General features: G+C 42.3%; 1 protein-coding gene across 21 annotated transcripts in view; it reads left to right on the top strand.

Annotated features, from left to right (window-relative positions):
- ACACA (acetyl-CoA carboxylase alpha) overlaps nucleotides 1–11,962 on the top strand; it is a 285,398-nt gene extending 273,436 nt beyond the window's left edge. For all 21 annotated transcript variants that reach the window (XM_086686727.1, XM_086686712.1, XM_086686716.1 and 18 more), the window contains 3 exons: nucleotides 551–721; nucleotides 7,842–7,978; nucleotides 9,584–11,962. In XM_086686727.1, the coding sequence (XP_086542853.1) occupies nucleotides 551–721; nucleotides 7,842–7,978; nucleotides 9,584–9,707 (432 nt within the window). In that variant the 3' untranslated portion in view covers nucleotides 9,708–11,962. The remainder of the gene's footprint in view (nucleotides 1–550; nucleotides 722–7,841; nucleotides 7,979–9,583) is intronic.
- Nucleotides 11,963–26,755: the final 14,793 nt, after the last annotated feature.

Genomic DNA, 26,755 nt, shown 5'->3' on the forward strand with positions numbered 1-26,755 from the left:
TCGTTTTCAGGTTTTTTTGGAGAGACTTTTTCCTTTTTTTGTATATCCATTATCATCCCCAAAACAATTTTATGATTTACCTTCCCTTGGACACCTTGGGAGGCAAACTACTCCATTTTGCTGGTGGGAAACTGAGTCTCATGTGCTTTCACTGGGGGCAGCTGCCCACACTGTGGATTACACCAGTGTCAGGGTTCCAGCAGCAGCAAATTCACATGTAATCTGTGTACATGTTGCTTGAGCCATTCTGCTGCAAACCAATTCCACACTGTCCTGTTTATCTGGAAAGTCATAGCCTCCTCCCTAGAACATCTCAGCCATGTGTGGGGTTAGCATTAACGAGGCCCATTGCTGTGCACAGTGCTCTGGAGAGGGCACTGCAACTCTAAACTGGGGAGATAGCTGCAGGTGCTGAAAGTCACGGCCTGCTCTTAAGTCTCTGAAGGGCTTCCTAGAGGATAAGTTTTTGTGCCTGTGGAGTTCCCTGTGGACTGGGCACTGAGCAGGGATTAGGGCTGAGGTGACTAAGCTTATTCTTGTCTGTATGTAGGACATCCTGGATTGGAAAACATCCCGTACCTTCTTCTACTGGCGGCTGAGGCGTCTCCTGCTGGAGGACCTGGTCAAAAAGAAAATCCACAATGCCAACCCAGAGCTCACTGACGGTCAGATCCAGGCCATGTTAAGGCGCTGGTTTGTAGAAGTGGAAGGAACCGTGAAGGTAGGTGGGTGCCCTAGGAGGAGCCTTGGTGCTGTGCTCCTCACCCCCACCTGAGGATCCCCAGGCCTCTGAAGGCAGAAATGGAAGGGAAACATAGAGACCTAAGCCCTATTTCCTCCCCATACCGTAACATGTCATGATGGGTTGTTAGAAGAGGTCATCGGACATTTTTTGTTGCTCACTGTATCATTCAGCAAACCTTTTTGCGTACTTTACTATATACCAGACACTGCATTAGGCCCTAAAAGAAAGAGGCAGATACTGTTCCCATCCACACAGAGCTTACCATCTCAAGGGGGAGATGGATTAGCTGAGAGGTCATGTACAACAATGTGGCCGATATTAACCACAGCAGACCCAGCACATCATGGAGCACAGAGAAGGACACCTGAGCCACTCTGGGAAGGAGGAGGAGAGTCTAGAACTTATAGAAGTGGTGTCTCAGCCATCCTGAAAACAAAGTAGGCATGAGCCAGAAGAAAAGGGTGGGGTTAGGTTGGGGACATCAGGGGATCAGGGGAAGGTAGGAGGAATGTTCCAGGAAGAAGGAGTGGCACGTTTCAAGGGCTGATAGCAAGAGTTATCACACATCCGAGGCACTGTAGATATTTCAGGATGGCTCAGATCAGAATCTGCAGGGCCGTGGAAGCTGTGTTAAGGGTCTGGACTGAGGTCTATGGGAAGCCACTGAGGTAGTTAACGCAGTAGAGTGACATACTCTGATTTGTATTATAGGAAGACCACTCAGGAGGCTGTGTGGAAGGTAGAATTGAAAGGGGTCGGGAGCAAGAAGCCTAATTGAAGGTGATGGTTATTTAGGCAGGAGATGCTAGGGCTTTAGCTAAAGATCTTCTGGTTTCACATCTGAGCTGGAAGGAAATGTCCACTCTGACTGCAAGGAACCATGAATCCCTCATCTTCTTGGGTTGATCTGGTGGAGAGGACACATGCCTTGGACCAGTGACCCCGCTGGGGGGAGAGGTCTGAGACCAGGGTGACCAGGCACTAGCATTTGCCCCTGGAATTATGGGCTGCACAGGACAGTCTGTGGGAGGATGGGAAGAAAGAGTTGGAACTTTTATTTCTCCATGTCCTTTTACTAAGAAAAAGAAACTAACTGTTCTTAGTAGTTATTATATGGGTTAAAAGTAAATCATACGCATCATATATAAATTTTATCAGAATATTGGTGGTGTATGCTGAGAATGTCTTTTCCTGATAGCTGTTTTGATCAAAATATTTGGTGCCTATTAGGTTAGAGTACTGAGGGAGGGCAGGCCCGTCAGCCTCTTCCCTCAAAGTGTTGGCTGATGTCCCTGCTGACTGTTCTCAGGAAGGAACTCCAAGATTTGTCGTCATTGTTAAACCCCGTGAATCTGGGTGCTTCTAAGATTCACCTCTGTGTTAAGCCTACCCATTTCTTTACGACTGAAAAGCTTCTTTAGATAAATATTTCAGATGTGCAGTGGGTGAGCACAGCCTTATGCGACGTCTGGTTCAGGTTAAGGTCAGTTTGTGGCATCATAATTGAGTGAGACAATTTTGTCAGTGGCTACTGGCAGCTTCTAGTGGAAGTTGGCATTGAAAGTCACGCAAGTGTAAAATAAGAGGTTGTTCTCGAGTTAAGAGTGGCCGGCTAGGTAAATGGAGTGTGTGTGTGTGTGGCCAGGAGAGGCCCGCACTGCCTTCCTACCACATTAGTCAGTAATGGACGTGCAGGGCTTCAGTAAGCACAGGGATGAGGAGAAGGAATAGCTTCCCTCCGAGCATGGAGTGGATAGGCCCTTCCATTGTTCCTTAGCATCCTGTATCCAGGGAACAGTGTGTCTGGAGAAATAGGTCATTGCCATCTTGTAGATATGGAGAGAACTGTTGGCTGTATGTACACAGACTCCATGCTGGAAATCAAGTGTGGGAGACCACCCCAGCCCAATAGGTCAGGAGGAGGCTGCCTGAGACACTGGGAACCAACTCTACCCAAGGACTAAGGCTGGTTCCTCCCTCCCGTCTACAAAAGACAGCATTCCCTTGAGCTCTTTAGTCCAGGAGGACAGCTGAGGAGAAGAAAGGAAGGGCAATGATGCTATGATGTGGCTTTGAAACCTCCTTCCGTATTCTGCAGGCTCAGCAGGACCTAGTTTAGTGTGGGGTGGGTGATAAAATCTGTAGCGCCCTTGAGAGAAGAAAGTGTTGCAGTGTTCAGAAGCCGTCTGTGCTGCCTTCATAGAATCTGCTCCGTGTTTGGCAATGGCTTAAAACCTTAAAAATGTTGCCAACCTCCCCCCACTCTTTTTTTGGTTCTTCAAACAGTGATAGATAGCGTGCACTGTGTCTCAGGTGCAAACACTGCCTGAGTCTAGACCTTGGCTTTGCACCAGGAAGTGACCCTCTGATCCTCATTGTGGTTACTGGTAGGGAAAGACATTTAGTGATAGGCATCTGCTAGCCATGTGTGTGTTCTTTTGTCTCAGAGAATTTATTTTTTTGTTTTTGTTTTGTTTTGTTTTGTTTTTATCTTAATCCTGAAGAAAGAGATCTGGGGACAGAAAATTTGAAGACACTGTGATGTTATGTAACTTAGCAGTGCAATTCTTTTGTTTCCCATAGAGGAATCTGTTACTGTGAGTTACAGGATTTTGTTTGAATCCACTGGGATAGTCCTGTTGTAGGAAATAGTACGGTTTGTGGTTCAGAGTTTCACTGCAGAGAGGAGAAAAGCATGGCTGCAGTTGCCTGAAAACAGGAACAAGAACTTGGGTTTAAGTTGGGTCATAAGAACACAGTGCGTGCTTGTATCACGGGTAGGCTTTCTCTCTTGATTCTTAGATCCACAGTTTGAGGCATGTGGTTTTTCAAACAGACTAATTTTTTTCCCCAGCCCCAAAAGGGTTAGAACTCCGCCTGGGGCAACGAGAAGTGGTATTGGGAATCTCACAAACTTTTTGCATCCCAGCCTTGCCATTTGCTGGCTCAGACGTATTATTGATTTAAGTTTCCATCTCTTCATGTGTAACACAGAGATGATGCTTCTTTCACAGGGTTCAGTGAGTTTGAAATGACATGATAAGTAAGGTATGGGGCACAATGTCTGGCACTCAGTAGACACTCAGAATGTGCCAGTCTGCTCCCCTTCTCCACACAGCATGCCAGAAGGTAAAACATCATAATGTCAGCTAAGAGTTAGATGTATAACTTAATGATCTTGGCAGGAGCCATGAGCATGGTAGATTCTCAGTAAATGTTCTTTGTTTTAAAAAAGATTTTTGTAATGTTTATTTTTGAGAGAGACAGAGACAGAATGCGAGTGGGTTAAGGGCAGAGAGAGAGGGAGACACAGAATCCGAAGCAGGCTCCAGGATCCGAGCTGTCAGCACAAATCTCAATGCGGGGCTCCAACTCACTGGCTGTGAGATCATGATCTGAGCCAAAGTCAGATGCTCAACCGACTGAGCCACCCAGGCACCCCATGTTCTTTGATTTGGTTTGCTGTAACTTAATCCACGATCTAGGATGCCATAGCACATTGTTACTGTCCAGGTAGCTACCCATACACTCTTACTCTGGATTTCCAAATGAGATGGTCGGTCATTGGAGGCCCTTGCAAGGATGACTGAGGAAAAAGCACCGTTAACAAGGTTGTTTGATTCCCACTTTCCCCAAAGGCTGACCTCATGCTACCCCTGGACAAAACTTTCGATTTAGGGCCGGGGAAGGAGGAGGGAAGGCAGAACCTGGAAAACATTGTTTGGCCCTCTGTGGGTCTGGGGCTGAGATTGGAGTACCTCTGAGGAGACAGGGTCCACAGGCCACCCCAGCCCACATGGCTGTTTGCTCTTTTACTCCAAAGCCTCAGAAAAAATCACATTGCCAGCAATGTCTCCAGGCAGCTCACAAGGTGAGTTATCTACAGGGCATGGTAATCAGGACTCACATCCATCAGACTGTGCCCTGGTCGCTCTCTAGTCCTCCTGTATATTGAATAAGGAGGGCTTAACAGCTATCCAATACTTAGAAATGAAACTTTCTAAACAGGTCATTTAGATTTTGTACGATAGACTAATTACTACATACAATTAGTGAGGCTGTGAGTAGTGCCTGCCTGAGATACTTATCCACTGATGCAGAGAGAGATAAAGTATCTGCTCAACATTTATTGTAAGACCAGTATTGTAATGTTTAATTATCAATATTTTATTGGTACTGAAATGTTGTGATTGGGATGAGTGTGAGGCAGGTAGTGACTTATGGTCCCAAGCCTATCATGAGATTAGCAGCCCAGCATTTCACACTTGCTTAAAATCCACACTGGAATAGTGAGAATAATCAGTCACATTTTCATAATTTTAAGGAGGGAAATGATAATTGCCTTCTTTCTGGGAATAGGGTTGGCCCGTCCTTCTGTATGGCTGGAACGATGAATCTTACAGCTCTGTTCTAGGAGGCAAACACGGGACTGTAGACTCCCTAATCCAGGGGAAGAGAGCCTTGCTCTTCCTGGGTGAAGGAAGTTAGGTCAAAACAGTACATTAAACCCTCCCAGGTCTGTTACGAAAAACCTGTAGTGCTGTGGGTACGTAAGTTTTATTCTTACTAAAAATGCTATTGACCAAGATTTGCAACCCTTCGCCTTTGTGTACTCTGCTGTGACCTAAACTTTACTGAGGTCCTGCTTGATGGTTGTCATCCAGTTGTATTTTGAGTGAACAGCAAATCTTTCATACATGGGGACCATATTTTCAAAGAGGAGACTTTAGAGCAACAACTCCAAAACTTGGAGTGTGTTGCTTTAATCCTGTCTAGGAACTTTTTTAATGTTTAATTTAAACACCTAGCATATTCTGTGGCTGCAGGAGGGGAAGGCAGAAGAGTTTTCTCTAGAGGGTAGCTGGCTTTCCAGCATAGTGTCTGAGCATCGTTAGAAGCAGGCATCTCGTTAGCTAATACATTACACCAATCAAGGAGAGTTATCTTAAGCCACAATTAATCTGCTCCCTGGCATATGTTGATAGGAAAGCATCATGCTGTTTCTTAATTAAAAGCAAACGGATTAAAAATGATTAATAAGAGTATTAAATATTCTCCTAAACTAAAGGCTTTGGGATTCTTGGGTAAATCTAGTTTTTTTTTTTTTCTTTTTCTTTTTTTTCATTCTGAAACCCAAGAAGCATTCATTGTTTTATTTCTTACACCACCACCACCACCCCTCCCCCGCCAAATCTGCATAAGTAAGGGCAAGCGCATAAGTCCTCAAACCCTGGAGAAGTCTAAATTACTGATGATAGAGATGGAAATGTCCCAAGTTTGGGTGGCAGCAGCTAAGAGTATCCCAGTGTATCCAGTCCACATGTAGGGTGCACAGGTGCTGGGACGCCAGAGTGAAGACCACTGCATTGTGGGGGAAACCTCACCACCCACCCCCTTTGTCAGTAGAGAGTGACACAGCACCTCCCTTCCTTCAGAACAAGACACTTCCCTGTCATTTGCCTCAGAGATGGCAGAGTCCTGACGGAGGCACAAAGAAGTGGGAAGACTCACTCAGGCTTACACTGGCGTGGCCATCCCACCCTAAGAGAGCTGATCTTTGTAGCCGTGATTCAAACAGAGACAGGCACCTTGGGCGCCAGAAAAAGAACTGCACAAAAGGACCAGAAAAGGTGCACTGCTGACCCTTAATCCTGGCCTCCTTAATCCTTCAACTGTGAAGAACTCCTTAAGAATTTTTAGAAACGTGGAAGTCAATTACATGACATAATAAATAATCAGTCACAGCTAACTCACCAGCTAAGTTAGAAATGAGGAGGTGAGAGTCTGCAAGGAACCATTACTTTAGAAGGCATGAAATAAAATGTTAGGAAACCACACAGTGCTCAGTTTCTGACTGCGTGCTGCCCTCGAAGGGTGTGAAGAAGACGTTCCCTCTGTGCCTCACAGGTCCTGAAGTTCCAACCATGGCTCCTGCACCTTTGCTTGTATACAAGGTTTCCTGAGCCCATCTCAAGCCTCAAAGCCTCTGAGAGTCCCTGATGCACCCACCTATTAAATTACAGCGCCAAACTCATTGTCATTCTGGCTTTGACTTCGTTAGTGATAACAGAGAAGGATAGCGCACCTTTAAATGACGAGCTTTGTGTTTAATTACCCAAACAAAATGACATAAATATGAATGAGCCCTAATGGTGGTACTTGGTTTTCCGGAAACCATTAACAAAACGATTCCTAAATGATTTGTAAAGAAAATGAGAGGAGAGGAGAGGAGAGCAAGGAGAAGGCTATTAGGTTTCTAACACACTCCTGAATTATTATGTAGTCAACTACCTAGGAAATACTCAGCTAAATGATCTCGAAAAAAAGGAGGCACAAGGTGGTTTGTTTAGACTTTCAGGGTTACAGATACCTTGCCCCATTGGAATACTCTCATAGAGAGTAAAATGGGTAGGTTTCTGACCTAGTGGCTCTCCCCTAGTAACAAGACTTCCCACACGTCAGTACCCCTCCGTGCCCTGTTGAAAGACTTCCACAACCAGGCAACACATCTGCCACCCTGGCAGGGGCCAGAGACTTACATTTTAAGAATTGTGTCTTACTTCCTCAGAAAAGACACCTTTCATTTTTTTTTTTTTAACGTATGTTGACTTTATTTTGTAAGTAAACTCTACGCCCATGTGGGACTTGAACTCATGACTGCAAGATCAAGAGTTGCATGCTGTACTGACTGAGCCATCCAGGTGCCCCTCAGTCAGCACTTTACTGAACAATTTGGGCTTTTTACTGTTTCTCTCAAGTCCATCAGGCAATTACCTTGTCTCATTCAGCCTTTGTGGAATAGGTGGAGACCTAGAATGATAGGACTTGAGTCAGTATGAGCACTAACATCTGTAGGGGCCCATGTGGATGCTTCAAAGATGCATCTTGTACCAAAAGAAGGAAAAGGAGAATGAGGAAAGCTCCTGTCCTGAGACCTCTTTCCTCTTACTATTGTAATGCCAGCAATAGTGGAGAATCATGAACAACTTATTGTGCGGTGAACAAGCTTTTGGAGTGAACTTTCCAGATAGTGAACAATCTGGGTGTCCAGCCTGGCCTGGCCCCAGGTGTTTGACCAGGAGTCGTCTTTTTGCAGGCCTATGTTTGGGACAATAACAAGGATCTAGTGGAGTGGCTGGAGAAACAGCTGACCGAGGAAGATGGTGTTCGCTCAGTAATCGAGGAAAACATCAAATACATCAGCAGAGACTATGTCCTCAAGCAGATCCGCAGGTGAGACCCTCTGTGGGAGGGCAGGCAGCGGGGGTTATGTAGGAGAAATTGGGCTCGCTTCTTTGGAAGGAGCAAAGATTTAAGGACAAATCATGAAATGATGCCTTACAATCTTTGTGGTTTCTTTCTGTTTGAGACTGCTATAGTTGACCCACAGATAAAAATAGAGCCTTGAAATACAATTCTTTCTCAGCTACTGGTCCCTAGGGGCACTTAGTAATCTCAGCTAGATGAGGGCTTAGTTCATTGTGCCCAACTATTAGCTCCAAGTGCAGATCTTGTGAGAAAAGCTGATTTCATGGCAGTTTCTTGGGGAACTACCTCCTCCCCTCCTTGAGCCAAGAGTTAGCTATATTCTTGAGTCCAGTCTTCTCGATTGAATGGATGGGGAGACTGCTGGGGACATTTTTAAATGTCAGTGCAGAGAACAAATCTGTACCCAGATGGACCTGTTACTTGCATTTTATCCCATTTGCTTTATCATTTGTGAGGGTGCTTGCTCTCATATATATATATATATATATATATATATATATATATATACACACATACATATACACATATATATATATACATATACACACACATATATATATACATATACACATATATACACACACACACAAACACACACACACACGCACCTTCCTATATGCCTATTAAGGATAAGTTACATAGATCATGGCCCATCATGGCCCTTTACCCCAGATACAAAAGTGTGCATTTGCTAATGTGGATATTCTCTTACATAACCACAGTAAGATCAATTTTAGTAAATTTAACACCGAGAGAATCTCTTATCTCCTCCACCATTTGTAAGATGTTGCTCCTTTTGATTTTGTCTGGTGTTTTCTCATGATTAGATTCAGGTTATACACTCTCCGCTGGAATATTACATACATGAAGTGGCCTTCACAGGGTACCAGATCTGGACACCTGATGCCATCTGTCCCTCCTGACATTAGAATCACCTGGCCAGGATGTTACTCAGTTTCTCCACTATGTAATTACTGATTTCCCCCCTTGCACCTAATAAGCAATCTGTGGGTAGACACTTCGAGACCATGAAGATACTCTTGTTACCAGGATTTCCCCCTGGATCCCTGGTGACTCTTGTCTGATCCCAGACAAGTTTACAAAAGGGTAACTTTCCAACTCTACAACCTTCACAGTCCCCATTCCAGCTGTCTTGTAAGCAGAAAGTCTTCTCTCCTCCTAGTCATGTATGTATTCATTAGTCTACACCAGTCATGAGTTTCTATTTTTTTTAAATAATTTGCAATTTATTATTATATTTACTTCGATGTCCAAAATGTCCAAGACTTAGCCAGTGGAAGCATCTTTGTGCCAGTTCCACTTTTTTGTGACGTACCCCCATTGTTTGTTTATGTAATTCCTTACTTCCTGACATTTCAAAATGGGTCCAGTCCATCTTGTACCTGCCTTGCTGCTGGGGACTTTTTTCATGTAGGAAAACAAATCAGGTAAGGTGGTGACTGAAGTGTCTGCAGTGGATTCTGTTAGATTATTGGGCAGTTCTTAAGCCACCCTAATCCAGACACTGTTGCCTCTCTTTTCTTTACCATCCCAAATCTTCCTCTCTAGCTTGGTACAGGCCAATCCCGAGGTTGCCATGGATTCCATCGTCCATATGACCCAGCACATCTCACCCACTCAGCGAGCAGAAGTCGTACGGATCCTCTCCACGATGGACTCCCCTTCAACATAGAAAGAGCTTCCTGCCCATCCCTGCCCTGCCTCTGGAGAAAAGGGCTAGAGCTGCCTCTTATGCCTGAAACCACTCTGATGAGAAGGCACAGGAGACCCAGCACTGGAATCAAAGTGGCATTTTGCTTCCCCTTGAACGTTTTCAGGTTATGCATGACATATTGGGACATAGGGTCACAAAGTCCCCACTGGTCACACCCATCCCGTTCAGTATTTATTACCCTGTCTGTGACTGCAGCTCTTTCTCCCTGCAAGGACCCGAGAAGGCAATGAAGGGTACAAGCATGTACCATGAGGTCTCACTACACAAAGCAGGGCTGCTGCTTCTGTCCATACAGCTACTTGGTCCCAGCCCAGGGAGGTACTCAGCAGCCCTTCCTCACCCCTGGCCCCATGAGCCTGCAGCCACGGGCAGCAGAGGAGGGCTGGAGTGAGGAGGAAGCCTCGAGTCCACGGTTTTTTTTACCCCCACATTCAGCCTGGTACACACTAGGTACAGGAGAAGAATAGTTCCCAACTTAATCACACCAAGGTACCTATTTATCCTTCATGGAGTATGAAATCTGCAAGCTCCATAGGAACTCGAAGATGAGGGCAAAACCACGATCCAAGAAGCAGAGAAAAAAAGGTAGACCAAGTCACTGCTGTTGATTTAGGGACCTCAACTGTGGGTTTGATTCTCTTAGAACAAACAGAAGGACAGTTGACCTACCACTACTTTGCCTGTCACTGCTTAGTTCTCTGCTGCACCTGCTGGGAGCTGCACAGACAGCGCGAGAGCCGGAGCCGGCAGAAGAAGAGCTGGGGGAGTGACCTTTCTGTCACTACTGGAAAGTTAGTTACTCATGCCACAGGGAGAATGGGCTGGATAGTCTCTCATTTTAGGACTTGTAAGGTTATTACTATTAAGCCTGGAGCTTTGATAGTTATAAAAGGTTAATAGTGCCTACAGAGTCACTCAGCTCTTTTTCCAGGGCAACTCTCCCAGCAGCGGACGTTCCTACTTCCTTTGGGTCTTGTCTCTCCCTGGAATGTCCACAAGTAGCAGGTGTAGCCAGTCTCCCCACAGCTGCTGAAAGGAACCCTGGTGACATCTCTGTTCTGAGCACCAGGAACTGGCCTTCCCCGGTGTGAGCAGGCTTCCAGGGAACACGGAATCCACATGACCTTAAGATTACCTACAACTCCGTCATGGTGCTGCTGTCTTCCAGGCTCACCGGTCCCTCCCTGGCCAGCGGCAGGGGCCTCCTCACCAATGGTAGAGTTTATTTTCAACAACCTGTTTATTCAAAGAAAGAGTTTATTGATTCCCCCGTTGGTGTTCCTAAAGCAAGAGTGGCAGGTGATCAGGGCTGGTGTAGCATGCAGTTCTTACAGTGCAGCTAATTGCATTTGTCACTGATGACCAAGGAGGAAATAAATCACTAAGATGTTTTGGAAGTGGTGGTATGAATACTTTCATACAAGCTACAGTTTTGAGCCTTAACCCTACAGTACACGCACAAGAAAGAGCCCCCTTCTTCAGGAACTGCTTGTGCACATGGGCACTGTGTAGCTGGATACATTACTGACTGCCCTCTGGAACTCGGAGCTTCAGCCAGGCTGCCCTGATGCAAGGTGCAGGTGTTGAGCATCATCAAAGAGGGCAGAAGAAGGTGAGGAACAATGTTCGGTCCAGATAGAAGCATCCACTGTGGCTGGTATCCGCTTAAGTAAAAACTGGATTCATCTTGGACCAGATTATACTTTTCTGCAATTAGTAAAATCTACCTGTAGGTGGTACAAACCCCCTGCACACCCCAGCTGGCCTGTGCTTGCCCTGGCTTTTCTTCAGAGGCAGGGTGGGTTATATTCGTGTTACCAATACCTGTTCACCAAATTATTATTCAGTAAGTGAATATGGTTCCTCTCTAAAAGTCTGTGATGCCTACTCCCCCATCCCCAGAGCACCTCACTGTAGGTCTTACCCCAGACAGGAATTTTTCATGCAGAGAAGTCAGGAAGAGCCATAGAATGTGAGCAATCTGATATCCCCCAGCCCATTATATAGGCAAGGTTACTGAGCTAGGAGGAGTATAAATGATGTATTGAACAAGACTTACTTGAGCCGAGATCGCCATATTCACTTCATTCACAAAGCAGCCTTCACTTGTCTCGTTGAGCATACAATGGACACATACCCTGATGAGCAAGGAGCATCAGTCAAATGTATTCTTTCCACGTTTTGTTGAAATAAACCTCCACATTTGTAGAAGAGTCCCTGTTTGTCATTTCGACCCACGCCCAGCCACCGCATTCATGTTCTACTTTAAGCGGGGAGCTTTCAGCACTGGTAGGCTGAGCCGCTGCTCTGCTGCTAAAAGCTGAGCCATTATAGTGACAGAACAGCATGCATGCATTGCTTCTGCAAAGTGACATCTTTGAGAGACTTGGAGGCTTTTCAGATACACATACCCTTGATGGCCTGGGCAGTTTCAGGGGTGTTCTTAAAAGGAACATGAAGATTCGAACCTCTTGGTTTACATGATTTTGTGGGATTTTCTGGGTCAAGTGAATAGTGAACCATATTCAGAGCTCACCTCAGGCCAGTTTTATGGAGAGGTAGATTCTCTTAATAATTTAGCTGCTTAATGGATTTTGAATGCTAACTTTGGGCACAAAAAGGCACCAGGAGCAGGAAGCTCATGCTTGTGTACCTTCAACCCTCTGCCTCTGTTTCTCTCTAAATCCATGTGGTTGAAGCAAGAACAAACACCAGTCCCCAAACATTTGCAAAGAAAAGTGGAGGCCACAAGAGATCAGGAAGGGGAAGCACTGGCCTTTGCTAATTATTAAACTCGGCATGGTGTGTCTGTCTCTCTGGGATGTTTAGCAAAGCAAAGGGTGTTTTTTTTTCTAAAATGAAATGTTTATTTTAAATATACTTTATATATATTTACTTTATACATATACATAATATGTTGTAAATATACATCCATTTGAATCACCCTAAGGTAGAAGTTCTTAGAGTAAGAAGGGAGATCCAGGAGGAAAATTGCTACTCTTTGCCTCCAGCTGCCGCAGGGAATCCTGGTCAGCACAGAGGCCTTGAGCCTTCTTTCCTCCTCCCTAAGCAGGCAGATCAAAAGCAGACCCCAAGATGTGAACTTTAAGCTGTCCTTGTTCTCAGCTCATATCTGCTGGTGCTTCTGGGAATGGTCAGCAGGAAGAATGGGAAAAGATTCTGCTCCTGCCTCTGGGAACTTGTCTGACACATACAGTGCTTTCTTTTGTAGGGGAGTGCTATTTCTTTCACTGGTCTTTTTCATAAAATTTAAAACCTCCACTGGTACTACTAGAATCGTGAGAAAAGCTTGAACAGCAGGGATTCTGTGATCTAGTCCCAGGCCCACCTACATTTCCCCAACTGAAAAACAAGGACACAGGGATGAATACAGGTGTCTAATGACCATCACGGAGGACCCTAACAGTGCTCCTTCCAATGTGTAGGGCTTGGTGAGAAGCCTGAAGAGGAACTGAGCTGGGAAGTGAACATTCACGCCAATGCTAGACTTGACCTGGGCAGAGGAAGGGCACCAGTTGAGTCTGCCTGATCTACAAAGTAGGGCAGAAAGTAGTAAGGGCCACATGAGTGGTATGGACAATTAAGGGCTGAAGCCTCCTGGTAGAGAGCAGTTTCCAGATGGGAAAGGAAGGCAAGGTGTCTCAAGTCAGGGCACACACATTTGCCAGGTTATGAAGGGACACTTCCTAGTTGGAAAGGAACAGCATTGCTCTGGGGGAGGATGAACAATGATACGTGAAAAAACAAGCAGCTGACAGACCATGGATTTAAATGCTAGGCCAAGGAAGAAGATATGTCCTGGAGAGAGTGGGAAACTGTTGGTGGTCTGGGGCATGGGAAGACCGGGTACAAAAGTTTAGAAAGCAGCATAACCGTGAAAAGACCACCAGCTTGGATGCCAAGAAATCTAGCTTCAAGCCCAGTCTCATGTGTGTATGTCACTGAGCTGGGGGTCACCTAAGATAGTAAGTCCAGGACACCCCAGGAGGCATAGAGATAATAAACTGTCAGCTATTTTCAATACTCCAGAAATCCCACGTGTCCTTAGGCAGCTAAGGCTCACCATGATCTCTGAAGACAGTTTTGCCAAGCCAGCTAGTACTGGCTACCTCATCCTGGCCAGAAGTTCCAATGGGCAGTTAATGATAAATAATGGGACCAGGACATCATCACAAATGCATGTTTGAGTAGGCAAAATCTTCAAAACCAGGATTCCCTGAGGTTGCAGGGGGTGGAAGGAACTGGGGGTGGGACATAATGGCACCTCAGCTCCGAAAGGACTCAGAACCACCCAGTGGGCTCTGCTCATTGGGAACTGTAAGGAGAGGAAATAGAGTGTAGTTCAGAGATTGTTGTATGACGGGCTTAATCCCATTCTGATCCTGTCACTGGTTTTCTGGAGTGAGCAGGAAGGACTGGGAGTAAGGAGAGACCGAAATAACTAACGACGTCCAAGCCCTGAATTAGGAAAAAGCTAACAGAGCACTCTTGTCCGTGCTAACACAGAGAGATATTTTCGTAGCCACTTAAAAGAGCATAGACTGGGGGCATCTGGGTGGCTCGGTTGAGCGTCCAACTCTTGATTTCCGCTCAGGTCATGGTATTGAATCCCACATCAGGCTCTGCACTGAGTGTGGAAACTTAAGATTCTCTCTCTCCCCCTCCCTCCCTCTACCCCTCTCCCCTGCTCTCTAAAATAAAATTTTTAAAAATTCTAAAAATAAAAGCATAGACTTTGGAATAAGCCTGAGCTGTGTTCAAATATCCAGTCCCTCCCTCATTCTTGTTCTTTGGAAAAGTTCCTGCCTCCTTAATGTGTGAAATATGGATAACAAAGAACTCAAAGGGGCTTTTTGAAAAATTATCTTAAGTCAGTTGATATGAACCAAGCAGTGAGCATTAGTAGCAAATTCTCAGCATATGTTAGGGTTCTCCACGCTCTGCCCCTTCCTTGTGCTCACAAGATATGGGGCTTATCATCACTCTGGACTGTCCTCCTAAAGCTTTCAGAGAAACATCCCCCCACTTACCTGAGCAGAATCTAGGGATTTTCTCCAGACACTGAGTTACATGGACACTGAGCAAAAGTGTCATTGAAGAGTAGTATGGTCTGAATGTCCCCCAAAATTGATGTGTTGATATGCAGCCCCTGTATGAGAAGGTGGGACCTTTGGGTGGTGCTCAAGTCATAAGTGTGAAGCCTTCATGAATAGGAGTAGTGCCTTATAAGAGGATCCAAAGAGATCCTTCCCTTTTCCATCAAGTGAGGATACAACTTAAAGTCGGGGATCCCAGGAGAGAGCCCTCGCCTGACCATATTGGCATTCTAATCTCAGACTTCCATTTTGTTGTGGCAGCCCAAATGAACTAAGACAAAAAACTGGACCAGGATGGTGCTGCCATTCAAACCTAAAAATGTGGGTAAGGAGAGAAAGTACCTCAACATAATATAAACATATGGCAAGCCCACAGCTACCATCAGACTCAACAGTGTAAAACTGAAAGCTTTTCTTCTAAGACCAGGAACAAGATAAGGATGCCCACTCTTAATGCTTTTATTCAATGTAGTATTAATGTACAACATGGTGACTACAGTTGATAACAGTCTTGTATAATTGAACTTTCGGAAGATGGTAGAACTTAAGTGTCTTCACGTACAAGAAAAGTGAGGCGATGGATGTGTTAATTGATTAAATGGAGTGAACCCTTTCACAATGTATACGTGTAGCAAATCACTACAATATACACTTTAAATATCTTACAATTTTGTATGTCAATTATGCTTCAATAAAGTTGGATTTTCTTTTTTAAACTGATACCAGGAGTGAGGAGCTGTAATAAACCTAAAAATGTAGAAATGGCTTTGGAAGAGTTTGGAGGTCCATGCTAGAAAAAGCCTACATTGCCATGAAGAGACCTTTAAACATGATTTGGGTGAGGGCTCAGAAGAGGAAGAGAGCTGTAAAGATTGCCTTCATCTTATTAGAGAATCTCTAAGTGATGGTGAACTGAATGTTGATAAAAACATGGATGCTAAAGGCCTTTCTGATGAGGTTTCCAACAGAAATGAGGAACGTGTTACTGGAAACTATAGGAAAGGTGATACTTGTTTAAAAATGGCAAAGAGGGGCACCTGCGTGGCTCAGAGTCCAACTTCAGCTCAGTTCATGATCTCACGGTTGGTGAGTTCGAGCCCCACATCAGGTTCCACGCTGGCAGTGCAGAGCCTGCTTGGGATTCTCATTCTTGCTCTCTCATCTCTCTGCCCCTCCCCTGCCCTGCCCATCTCAAAACAAAGTGGCAAAGAACTTGGCTGAACTGTGTTCATGTTCCAGTGTTTTGTGGAAGGTAGAACTTGTGAGCCATCAAATTGGATATTTGGTTGAAGCTGTTCCTGTATTTTTTTTTAATTCTTTTAATGTTTATTTTTTGAAAGAGAGAAAGAGCGAGCAGGGGAGGGGCAGAGAGAGAGGGAGACACAGAATCCAAAGCAGGCCCCAGGCTCTGAGCTGTCAGCACAGAGCCTGACGCTGGGCTCGAATTCACAAACTGCCAGATCATGACCTGAGCCGAAGTCGGACGCTTAACCGACCGAGCCACCCAGGCACACCATGGTTGAAGCTGTTTCTAAGCAAAGTATTGAAGGTGTGACTTGGCTTCTCTTGAATGTTGACAGTAAAATGTGAGAAGAGAGAAAGGACTTAAAGACAGAATTGTTAAAAGGGAAGCAGAAATGTAAAATTTGAAAATTTCTCCATCTGTCCATATTGCAAAAAATGAGGAAGCATGTTCTGAAGAGAACACGAAGGGTATGGCCAAACAACCCTTTGGTTAACACGGGCAAGAACCTCAGACTTAATCAACCACGCCAGCAGGAAAACAGCCTGTTTGAACAAAAGGGGAAAGAGGAAGGAAAGCAGGAAGGTTGCTGGACTTAGATTTACAGGATGGGACCATAGAACTATTCTGCTTCTAACATGCTCTTTTCTTTAAGAAAAAGAGCTCTTTTTCTTTAAGGTTAGAAGGACCCCAAAGGCAATTCAGAGATCATCAGAGCTGCCTCCTTAGTTTCAAAAGGCGGGGTTTCAATTGGCCAGACGTTGAGCCCCACCCAAAGCTGTGGAGGCCAGACCCTTGCCCATCAGAGCCATGGGGGTGGGACCCCTCCTGAAGACTCCACAGTAGTGCTGGTGACACTATTCTGGCCCAGGAGCGCTGCCATGTGGACTGTGCCCAGCGAAGCCATGGGGGCAGGTATACTGCAGGGGGCCAGTGTGAAAGATGAGCCTCCCACTCAGTATACCTGGAACGTGGCAGGTTGTAAAGAAGATTGTTTTCAGGGTCACCTGGGTGGCTCGATCAGTTAAGCGTCCAACTCTTGGTTTCTGCTCAGGTCATGATCTCACAGTTTGTGAGTTCAAGCCCTGCATCAGGCTTTGTGCTGGCAGGGCAGAGCCTGCTTGGGATTCTCTCTCTCCCTCTCTCTCTGCCCCTCCCTCATACTATCAAAATAAAAAAACATTTTCTTTTAAAAAGACTTCTCAGCCTTAAAATTTAATGTTGTTTGCCTTATTGGGTTTGAGACTAGCTACGGACCTGTCACCTCTTCCTTCTTGATTTATTTTGGAATGACAGTGTCTATCCTGTGCCTTCCCACCATTGTATTTTGGAAGCACATGATTTGTTTGATTTCACATGTTCATAGCTGGTGGGGAATTTACCTCAGGATGTATCATACCTTGAGTCTCACAACATATCTGACATAGATCTTACTTAGATGAGACTCTGACTTTTAGACTTTTAAGTTGATGCTGGAATGAGTTAAGGCTTTGGGGGCTGTTGGGATGGAATAATGTGTTTTACATGTAACAAGGACATAATTTTGGCAGCTAGAGACAGAATGCTATGGTCTGAATGTTTATACTCCTCCCCAAATTTATGCTGAAATCCTAATGCCTACCGGTGATGGTATTAGTAGCTGGGGCCTTTGGGAGGTACTTAAGTCATGAGAACAGAGTCCTCATGAATAGGCTCAGTACCTTATAAAAGAGGATCCAGAGAGATCTCTTCCCCCTTCTGCCATATTGAGGACATAACAAGAAGTCTGTGACCTAGAAGAGGGCCCTCACACAACCATGTGGTACCCTGATCTTGGACTCACAGCCTCCAGAACTGTTAAAAATAAATTTCTATTGTTTGTTTATAAGCAATCCAGTTTGTGGAATTTTGTTATAGCAGCCCAAATGGACTAAGACAGAAAAGGCTGAGCTCTAAGTCTGGCTGTCCTTACAGTAGGGCCTTGAGCAGCTCAAAGGATTTAGGGGGTCTTGGTTTCCCTAGAGTACATAAAGAGAAGACTGAATTAGAATACCCCTAAGATCTCTTCTGTATCTAGAAGGATTCTAATCTGGGATCCTGGATAAAGCTAAAGTCTGGGTAAAAATACCATATCCAGTGGTGTTGTCAGTAACATTATTAATCTCAGTGGGAAACAACAAACCAGCAGCCTGGCCAAAAATTTAACATATATGAGAAATAAGAGCTTATAGGGAGCCTTATAAGCTCTCCATGCCACAAAGACCAGAGAGGATCCAATCTATCCACACATCACTAACTGGCTGCAATCCTATACATACTTGTAGAGGAAATGCAAGAGGGCCTGTTAGAAAGCAAAAGCCAGAGCAGGCTAAAAAACTGCTGTTTCAATGTGCTCTCTCTCTCTCTCTCTCTCACACACACACACACACACACACACCACAAACATGCACACACAGACCAACAGAAGGTAGAAGCCTTAATGGTGCAAGGTCTTTGAGCACAACATCTGCCCAAATCTTTGGCTGACCATTAGGTGATTGGCTAACCATTAGGCACAAGGGTGATACCTATGAAGCTAGGCTTAAAAATAAGAACAAGTGGGTCACCTGGCTGGCTCAGTCGGAGGAGCATGTGACTCTTAATCTCGGGGCCATGAGTTCGAGCCCCATGTTGGGTGTAGAGATTACTGAAAAATAAAATCTTAAAAAAAAATAAGAATAAGAATTTTTAAAAAGAAAAACTGAGCAGAGATGTCAGCATCTGCACACCATAAGGGAAACAGAATCCACAGATTTAGTCAAGTTATTAAACAAAGGCAAAAAGAACCTTTGAGGAGAAAAACCAGAATTTTTGCTATATATACAGCAACCATAGTTGCTATATTATCAAAAATGTCCAATTTTCAACAAAAAGTTATGAGACATTCAAAGAAACAGGAAAGTATAACCCATCCTCATCTCAGGAGAAGAAAAAAAGGACAATAGAAACAATTTCTGTGTAGGTCCAGATGTTGAACTTAGCAGACAAAGACTTCAAATCAGCTATTATAGAAAATTTAAAGGAAATTTTGAATAAAATTCTGATATATGCTGTAATAGAGATAAACCTTGAAGACATTTATGCTAAACAACACATTACGCCAGACACGAAACAGGAAATATTATATGATTCTACTTATATGAAGTACCTAGAATTATCAAATTCACAGAGACAGAAAGAATAGTAGATGCCAGAGGCTGAAGGGAGGAGGAATTGGGAGTTATCATTTAATTGGTGCAGGGTTTTAGTTTGGGATAATGAAAAAGTGCTGGAGATGGATAGCGGGGATGGATGCATAACAATGTGAGTACACTTAATGCCACTGAACTGTACAGTTAAAAACTGTTAAAATGGTAAAGTTTATTTAGGTATGTTTACCACAGTTTTTCTTTTAACTGGAGTTTAAAAGTACAATAACCAATGAAAACTAGTGGGACTAAATGGTAGACTCAAAGAGGCAGAAGAAAGAATCAGTAAACTTGAAGATAGAGCAATATAAATTGTCCAGAGTGAAGAACAGAGCCTCAGAGACCCATGCAACATCAGGCATGCCAATTTACATGTGATAAGAATGCCAGGAGAGAAGAGAGAAAAAGGGGCAGAAAAAAATATTTGAAGAAATAACGGCTGAAAACTTCCCAAATATGATGGACAACAATCTGTAGGTCCACAAAACTCAGTATGTCCCAAGGCACACATTGTAGCCAACCTTTTGAAATACAAAGAGAAAATCTTGAAAGGAGCTAGAGAGAAACAACTCATCACATATAGAGGAGTAACAAAAAGTAAATAATAAATAACAGCAATGGAAGATGAAAGGCAGTTGGCTGATATATGCAAAGTATTACAAGGGGAAAAAAAAAACCTGTCAAACAAGAATCCTATATGTGGCAAAGCTATCCTTAAAACAAAGATGAGGGGCACCTGGCTGGCTCAGTCGGTAGAACGTGTGACTTTTGATTTTGGAGTTGTGAGTTCAAGCCTCACATTGGGTGTAGAGATTACTTAAAAAAAAAAAAAAAAAATCTTAAAAAAAAAAAGATGACATAAAAACATTTCCAGAAAAAAAGACCACAAGAATTTATTGCTAGAAGACTCACTTTACAACACATATTAAAGGCAATCACTAAGGCTATAAAACAAATTATTCCAGACAGTGACTTAAATCTGCACAAATAAACAGGCATTTGAAAAGGTAAATATATGGATAAGATTGCATAAAACATATTGTATGTTAATTATACTTAAAAAAAAAAAAGAAAAGGAAAAAAAAGAGGGGCACCTGGGTGGTTCATTTGATTAAGCATCCAACTCTTCATGTTGGCCCAGGTCATGATCCCCCGGTCATGGGATCTAACCCTGTGTCAAGCTCCACGCTGAGCATGGAGCCTGCTTGAGATATTCTCTCTCTCTCTCTGCCCCCTGCTCTGCCTCTCTCCCCCACTTGGTCACATGCTATCTCTCTAAAAGAAAAGAAAAAGAAAAAAATAGTTGAATCAAAAAAAAAGATTGCATAAGACAATAATTATATCTTTATATTTGGGGGTTTATAGCATATGTAAATGTAATAAGTGTGACAATCACTCAAGGGAAAGGGAAGAAAAAAATCAAGCTATATTAATTTTAAATATCTCTGGTGGTCTGCTGGTTAACATTTGGCGCTCTTAAACAGATTGTAATGTAATCCCTGAACAACCACTAAGAAAATAACTTAAAAATATATAGTAAATGCAAATCACATATCTAATAAGGGTTAATATGCAGTTATTTATTATATAAATAACATATAATTCAATGACAAAAACCCAAATAATCTGATTTTGAAAAAGTGTATGACTTGAACAGATACTTCTCTGAAGATAATAGACAAATGGCCAACAAGCATATGAAAAGATGCTCAGCATCACTAATGATTAGAGAAATGCAAAGCAAACCACAATGAGATATCACCTCACAACCATTAGGATAACTTCTATCAAAAAATGAAAAACAAAACAGAAAACAGTATTAGTGAGGATGTGGAGAAATTAGAATCCTTGTGCACTGTTGGTGAGATTGTAAATGGTGCAACCACTATTAAAAACAGTATGGCAAAAACAAAACAAAACAAAACAAAACAAAAAAACAGTATGGCAGTTCCTCAAAAAAATTAAAAATAGAATTATCATATGATCCAACGATCCCAGTTCTAGGTATATATTCAAAAAAAAAAGCAGGGTCTTGAAGAGATATCTGCACACTTATATTCATAGAAGCATTATTCACAGTAGTCAAGATGTGGAAGCAACCCAAATATCCATTGACGGATGAATGGATGAACACACACACACACACACACTGGAGTATTATTCAGCCTTAAAAGGAAAGAAAACCTATTACATGGATCTTGATACATGCTACAACATAGATGAACCTTGAGGACATTATCCTTAGTGAAATAAGCCAGTCACAAAAAGACAAACACTGTATGATTTCATTTATAGGAAATAGCAAAAGAAGTCAAATCCATGGAAAAGAATGTAGGATGATGGTTACCAGGGGCTGGGAGAGGGGGATATGGGGAGTGCTTGCTCAACGAGTATAGAGTTTCAATTTTGCAAGAAGAAAAGTTCTGGTGATCTGTTACACAACAATGGGAATATTCTTTTTTTTTGTTTGTTTATTTTTATTTATTTTGAGAGAGATATAGAGAGCAAGCAGGGGAGGGGCAGAGAGAGAGAGACAGAGAGACAGAATACCAAGAAGGCTCTGCACTGACGGATAGATGTGGGGCTCAAACTCATGAACCATGAAATCACGACCTGAGCCGAAATCAAGAGTTGGACGCTTAACTGACTGAGCCACCCAGGCACCCCTCTTTTTTTAAAGTTATCCCAATATGGGGCTTAAATTCATGACCCCAAGATCAAGAGTTGCATGCTCTACCAACTGAGCCAGCTAGGCGCCCCAGAATAATCTTAGCACTGCTGAAATATACAATTAAAAATAGTTAGTATATTAAATTTTATAAGTATTTTTACTGCAATTTAAAAAAAAGAATGAATATATGGTAAAAACAACAACAGTTGAATTAAAATGGCTTATTAACACAAAAGAAGGCAGTGACGGAGGAACAAATGGACAAAAAACCTTAATTACATTAGATTTGGAAGGACTAAACACTCCAATCAAAAGGCAGAGACTCTCAGACTGGATAAAAAACAAAATCTAACCCTATGTGGCCTACAAGGAACACACTTCATATTCAAAGACATAAATATATTAAAGGTAAAAGTATGGAGGCACCTGGCTGGTTCAGTCAGTAGAGCATGCAACTCTTGATCTTGGGGTTGTGAGTTTGAGTCGCACATTGGGTGTAGAGATTACTTAAAAATAAAATCTTTTCGGGGCGCCTGGGTGGTGCAGTCGGTTAAGCGTCCGACTTCAGCCAGGTCACGATCTCGCGGTCCGTGAGTTCGAGCCCCGCGTCAGGCTCTGGGCTGATGGCTCAGAGCCTGGAGCCTGTTTCCGATTCTGTGTCTCCCTCTCTCTCTGCCCCTCCCCCATTCATGCTCTGTCTCTCTCTGTCCCAAAAATAAATAAAAACCGTTGAAAAAAAAAATTAAAAAAATAAAATAAAATAAAATCTTTAAAAAAAAAAAGGTAAAATTATGGGAAAACATATATCAAATAAAGAGTAACCTAAGAGTGCTAGAGTGGCTATATTAATATTGTTAAAAACACATTGAAATAAATATCACTAAAGACAAAGAGGAACACTTATAATGATTATATATTCAGATTGTCAGGAATTTATCTAACAATTATAAAATGTATACATACCTAAAAGCAGCTCCCAAATATGTAAAGCAAAAATGGACAGAAGTAGGGAGGAGGGGGAGGGATGGATAAAATCGGTGAAAGGGATTAAGAGGTACAAACTTCCAGCTGTAAAAGAAGTATGTCACAAGGATAAAAAGCACAACATGGGGAATATAGTCAATAATGTTGTAATACACTTATTATGGTGAGCATTTCATAATGTATTTAATTGTTGAATCACTGTGCTGTACACCTGAAACTAATTTAATATACATCTACTATACTTCAATTAAAAACAATTTTTTTTTAATTTCAAAACCATGGAAATGTCCTGGTAAAACCAGACAGGTTGATCATCTTAGCAAGAGAGCAGTTCCTGGAGGCCAGCATCCTGAGTATGATGAAAATTGCAGAGAGTGATTTAGAGGAGAAACCAGGAAATATACACTATTTTTTTTAATGCTTATTTATTTTTGAGAGAGAGACAGAGCATGAGCAGGGAAGAGGCAGAGAGAGAGGGAGACACAGAATCCAAAGCAGGCTCCAGGCTCTGAGCTGTCAGCACAGAGCCCGATACAGGACTCGAACTCATGACCTGAAATCATGACCTGATCCAAAGTCAGATGCTTAACCAACTGAGCCACCCAGGTGCCCTGGGAAATAAGGCCATAGTAAATATTTATAAATTTGGGTAAACAACCATAATTATTTATTTTAAATTTTACAGAGGAGCACTTGGGTGGCTCAGTCGGTTCAGTATCCGACTTCGGCTCAGGTCATGATCTCATAGCTTGTGCCTTCAAGCCCTGCATCAGGTTCTGTGCTGACAGCCTGGAGCCTGCTTCAGATTCTGTTTCTCCCTCTCTCTTTGCCCCACCCCTGCTTGCACTGTGTGTGTGTGTGTGTGTGTGTGTGTGTGTGTGTGTGAAAAATAAACATTAAAAAAATAAAATATTGACAGAAGTAAACAAAAGAAGAAACCAGTAAGTCAACAGTAACAGGTCTGGATCAATAAATAACCTAAACTTCCATCCTAAGAAACTGGAAAAAAAAAAAAAAAGAACTACACCCAGAGCAAGCAGAATGAAGGAAAAAATCAAGAGAAGAGTGATAACTAGCGAAGCAGAAAACAAAAAACAATAAATAAAAATTAATATAACCAAAAGTCAGTTCTTTGAAAAGATCAACAAAATCAGCAAACAAGAAGAAATGAGAGAAGACACAAATTTCTGAAATCAGGAATGAAAGAGGAGACCTTGCTACTGACCCTTCTGAAATTAAAAGAATTATAAAAGAATATTATAAACAACTTTATACCAACAAATAAGACAACTTAAATAAAATGAACAAATTCCTAGAAAGACACCATTTTCTAAAACTGACTTGAGAAGAAACAGAAAATCTAAATAGACCTATAACAAGAGGAGAAATTAAGTTAATAACTAAAAATCTTCCAGCAAAGGAAAGCCGAGTACCGGAAGTCTTCACTGACTAATTTTCTTATCAAACATTTAAAAGAAGAAATACCAGGGTGCGCCTGGGTGGCTCAGTCGGTTGAATGTCTGACTTCGGCTCAGGTCGTGATCTCGCAGTTTGTGGGTTCAAGCCCCACGTCGGGCTCTGTGCTGACAGCTCAGAGCCTGGAGCCTGCTTCAGATTCTGTGTGTGTGTCTCTCTCTCTCTGCCCCTCCCTCACTCACACTCTGTCTCTCTCTCTCTCTCTCTCTCTCTCTCTGCCCCTCCTCCACTCACACTCTGTCTTTGTCTCCTGTGGAAATAAATAAACATTTTTAAAAAATTATAAAAAAAGAAGAATAAATACCAGTCTTTCACAAACTCTTTTGGAAAACATAAAACATTTTCCAGTTCATTTTCTGAAGCCAATATTATCCTGATACCAAAGCAAACAAAGACATCACTACAAACTAATATCTCTCATGAAAACGGATGTAAAAATCCTTAGCAAATATTAGCAAACAAAATCCAGCAACATATTAAAAAAATTATACATCAGAGTCAGGCGGGATTTGTCCCAGGAGTGCAAAGTTAGTTTAACATCCAAATCAATTAATGTAATATACCATATTCATATAACAAAGGATAAAAGCCACATGATCATCTCAAATAGATGCAGAAAAAGCACTTGGTAAAATCCAACACCAATTCTAAATAAAAATTCTCAATAAACTAGGGTGCCTGGGTGGCTCAGTCAGTTAAGCAACAGACTCTTGATATCCACTCAGGTCATGATCTCATAGTCTTGGGATGGAGCTCTACGTTGGGCTCCATGTTCAGCCTGGAGCCTGCTTGGGATTCTCTTTCTCCCTCTCTCTCTGTTATGTGTGCACTGTCCCTCTCAAAATAAATAAATAAACTTAAAAACATCCTCAACAAAACTATGAAAAGAAATTCATTTTCTTACCCTGATAAAGGGCATCTATAAAAATCCTAAACTAATATAATTCTTAATGGTGAAAGAAAGGTTGAATACTTTTCCCTCCTAAGATAAGGAACAAGGCAAGAAGAATGTTGATTCTTGCCACTTCTACTCAGCATAATGCTGGAGGTTCTAGCCAGTGCAACAGGCTAAATAAATAAATAAACATTATAGGTTTGTGTGTTATAAAGAAAGAATTAAAACTATCTTGGAGCACCTGGGGCTCATTCAGTTAAGCATCCAACTCTTTTTTTTTTTTAACTTTTTAATTTTTTAAAATTTACATCCATATTAGTCAGCATATAGTGAAGCAATGATTTCAGGAGTAGATTCCTTAATGCCCCTTACCCATTTAGCCCATCCCCCCTCCCACAACCCCTCCAACAACCCTCAGTTTGTTCTCCATATTTATGAGTCTCTTCTGTTTTGTCCCCCTCCCTGTTTTTATATTATTTTTGTTTCTCTTCCCTTATGTTCATCTGTTTTGTCTCTTAAAATCCTCATATGAGTGAAGTTTTATGATTTTTGTCTTTCTCTGACTAATTTCACTTAGCATAACACCCTCCAGTTCCATCCACATAGTTGCAACTCTTGATTTCAGCTCAGTTCACGATTTCGTGGTTCTGTGAGTTCAAGCCCCACATCAGACTCTCTGCTCTCAGTTAGGAACCTGCTTCAGATCATCTGTCTCCCTCTCTCTGTCCTTCCCCTGCTTGCGGGTGCATTCTCCCTCTCTCAAAAATAAATAAACAAAAACTTTTCTAAACTATCTTTATTCACAAATGGCATGATCCTATGTGAGGAACGTATTTTTAAAAACTAGAACTAATAGATATATTCAGCAAAGTCACAGGGTACAAGATCAATATACCAAAAACTCAACTGTCCATCTGTATACCAGCAAGGAGTGATCCAAAAGTGAAATTATAGAAATATGCATTGATAATAGCATCAAAAATGATAGAATACCAAACAAGAACAAGAACTTTAACAAAAGAAGTGCAAGATTTGTACACTGAAAATTATAAAACAACACTGAGAGAAATTGAACATAAATAAATGAAGAGACATTCCATGTTCATGGATTGGAAGACTCCCTGTTGTTAAGATTGCAGTTCTCCCTGGGGCATTCACTTTCGAATGTCCCCTCTCTGTAAAGAGAACTTTCCTACTATCCTTCCTTTCTAATCTTATATTCTAATAAACTTCTGCCTGCTGCTCAAAAAAAAAAAAAAAAAAAAAAAAAGATGGCAGTTCTCCCTAACTTAATCTATGGATAATGTAATCCTCATCAACATCCCACCAGTCATTTTTATAGAAATTAACAAATTTATACTAGAATTTATATGGAAATGCAAAGAACCCAGAATAGTCAAAACAATTTTGATAA

This window comes from Puma concolor, chromosome E1 (genome assembly GCF_028749965.1).
Source record: "Puma concolor isolate L17-30 chromosome E1, mPumCon1.1.hap2, whole genome shotgun sequence".
In the NCBI taxonomy this organism is placed as follows: Eukaryota; Metazoa; Chordata; class Mammalia; order Carnivora; family Felidae; genus Puma; species Puma concolor.